General features: G+C 36.0%; 1 protein-coding gene across 1 annotated transcript; it reads left to right on the top strand.

Moving 5' to 3' along the window:
- The first annotated feature begins 1,649 nt into the window (after window positions 1–1,649).
- Window positions 1,650–2,219, top strand: LOC106763499. Its single transcript, XM_014647683.1, has one exon. It carries the CDS (start codon window positions 1,650–1,652, stop codon window positions 2,217–2,219), a length of 570 nt encoding a protein of 189 aa, XP_014503169.1.
- Window positions 2,220–2,756: the final 537 nt, after the last annotated feature.

Raw genomic sequence — 2,756 nt, 5'->3', positions numbered from 1 at the left:
AAGTAAAATATCTTAAGATATATTTTCTCCAAAATATCTTTTAAAATATCTAGAAGATTTAAACTTGTCCAAAATTACATTTCAACCCTTTTTATTTTATTNNNACATAAGTCCAAAATTTTCCTCTAATTGCACTTTAGTCATATCTTTCTTTTCAAAATTGCATAAGAGCTTTGAGTTGACCAGATTGAACCATCTTTGACCATTCAATTTCATGCTTTAAATGAATAAAATTTTAACTTCAGCTGCACAAATAAACATTAGAACATCCAAAANAATTTATACAACTAAGAATCACATTTTAAGCATCTTTAGTTCCCAAACCCAATAAATCCAATCGTCATAAATTCATATTAAATCAATCATTTAAGCACAAGAATTTCATCAAAAGTTTGAATTTTAAAGCGTAAATGTGGACATAAATATGCACTCATCAGCCCTCATCACTTTAATAGCATTACAAGGCCGAGGGTTAATGCTGCAAACATGGAGGTGAAACCGGCGTTGATATAATTGGTGAAGAGCAACCAATTCAATGGACTGTCTCATGAAAGTCCATATGAGCATCTGACTACATTCAACGATATTTGCAACACTATGAAGATCAATGGTGTGTCGGATGACACTATAAAGCTTAGTTTGTTTCCTTTCTCATTGGGAAACAATGCTAAGCTATTGTTGAATTCTTTCCCGGAGGATAGCTTTACTGACTGGGAAGCTGTGGTTTCAAAGTTTCTGAACAAGTACTTCCCACAGTCTAAAATCAACAAGGGTAAGCAAGAAACTTCTTCTTTCAGGCAATAAGTGGAAGAAACTCTAGGTCAAACGTGGGATAGATACAAAGGATTTCTAGGGAAGACGCCCACACATGGATTTGATAAAGCAACAATAGTCATTCTTTTCCTTGGAGGTCTTGGCTCTCAGACGAAACTAATGCTAAATGCCTTAACTGGAGGTAATATCAAGTGTAAGACTCCAAAGGAAGCTTATGAGTTGATTGACAATATGGCTACCAATGATAACGAGATGCATAGTGAATAGGAGCTCCATCTCAACAGAAGGGAGTTCTACAACTTTGATCTGAGGATCTCTTGTTCGAGCAACATAAAATTATCACTCAACAGTTGAAAGAAGTGACAAAGAAGCTTTCTCTATTGCCATGAGAAATACAAAATGTTTCACTGGTTCAATGGCAGCAACAACCTACTCCATATGAGAAGACCACGAAGCTTGAGGAAACCTTCTACCAATTCATGAAAATGAGCTTATCTTTTGGTAAGAGTGTGAAGGCTACGTTTAAAAGTATAGAGATGCATATTTGGCAATTAGTCAACAAGATGGAGGGTTTTGAGAGGAACGCATAAGGTAATCTTAGGGAAGAGTGTAAGACCATTGTTACTAGAAGTGGCAAAGTGTTAGATGAGAGAAAAATAGAAAGAAAAGAGAAAGAAAATGTGAGTGAGAAAGAAGAGAGCGGAAAAAGAAAAGGGAAGAAGAAGAAAGTGAGAAAAAAGAAAAAGAGAGAATTGAGAGAGAAGAAAAGAAAGAAGAGGTAAATGAGAGAAAAAAAAGAAAAAGATGTTGAAAAATCCCTTCCTTATCCAAAGACTTATTTAAGGAAGGAGAAAGAAAAACAGCTTGAGCGGTTCATGGAAATTTTTAAGAAACTGGAGATCACCATACCTTTCTCTGAAGTATTGCAACAAATTCCTTCGTATGCAAAGTTTTTGAAGGAGCTCCTCATGAAGAAAAGAAAGTACATTGAAAAGGAGACCATTGAAGTGCAAGGAAATTGCAGTGCAATCATGCAAAAAGTATTACCTCCTAAGCTTAAAGATCCAAGAAGCTTCATTATTCCATATACCATAGGAGATTTGGAAGTTGGAAGAGCATTGATTGATTTGGGAGCTAGCATTAATCTAATGTCGCTTTCTATGTTCAAAAGGATTGAAGGCTTGGATCTCAAGCCTACTAGAATGACGCTTCAATTGGCAGAGAGGTCGCTTAAATATCCTTATGGGGTGGTTGAAGATGTGTTGGTGAAAGTGGGCAAATTTTTATTTTCGGTGGATTTTGTGGTGATGGAGATGGAGAAGAATGGAGATGTGCCTCTCATTTTTGGGAGACCATTCATGAAAACTTCTAGGGCTTTAATTGATGTGGAGAATGGCAACCTTAATGTAAGAGTGCAAGATAAAGAAGTGAATTTTGATGTTTAAATCCATGTCACACCCTAAGGATGATAAAGCATGTTTCCAATTTGATATACTTGACGAAGTTTGTATGGTGCAAGAGAAGAAAGTGTGTTGTGCTTCTCCGTTAGAAAAAACTCTCATTGATGCATGTGAAGATTTGAATGAAGAGGAAGAGAAATTAATTGATTAGTGTTTGACAGATTTGGAGGCGTTAAAGGAAATCCCAATGGATGAGGCAAATTTTGAGGAGATTGATGCCAAGGAGGAAGTCAAAGAGAAGAAGTTGGAGTTAAAAGTGTTACCATCACATTTAAAGTATGTTTTCCTAGAAGAAGATGAAGGGAAGCCAGTCATCATTAATAATTCTTTATCTTCTAAAGAAGAAGAAAAGTTGGTAGAAGTCTTGAAAGCCAACAAAGGAGCTATTGGGTGGTCAATCTCGGATCTCAAAGGTATAAGCCCCAACTTACTGCATGCATAAAATATTTATGGAGGATGACTATAGACCAATTACTCAACCACAGAGAAGGCTAAATCCTATGATGAAGGAGGTGGTTAGAA

This window comes from Vigna radiata, chromosome 6 (assembly GCF_000741045.1).
Source record: "Vigna radiata var. radiata cultivar VC1973A chromosome 6, Vradiata_ver6, whole genome shotgun sequence".
Lineage (NCBI taxonomy): Eukaryota > Viridiplantae > Streptophyta > Magnoliopsida > Fabales > Fabaceae > Vigna > Vigna radiata.
Note: the sequence above shows the minus strand (reverse complement) of the source record. Positions and strands in the feature narration are given on the sequence as shown.

What these genes read in the sequence shown, in the direction of transcription:
- LOC106763499 (XM_014647683.1), top strand. Translation starts at nt 1,650, where the DNA reads ATGGAAATTTTTAAGAAACTGGAGATCACCATACCTTTCTCTGAAGTA.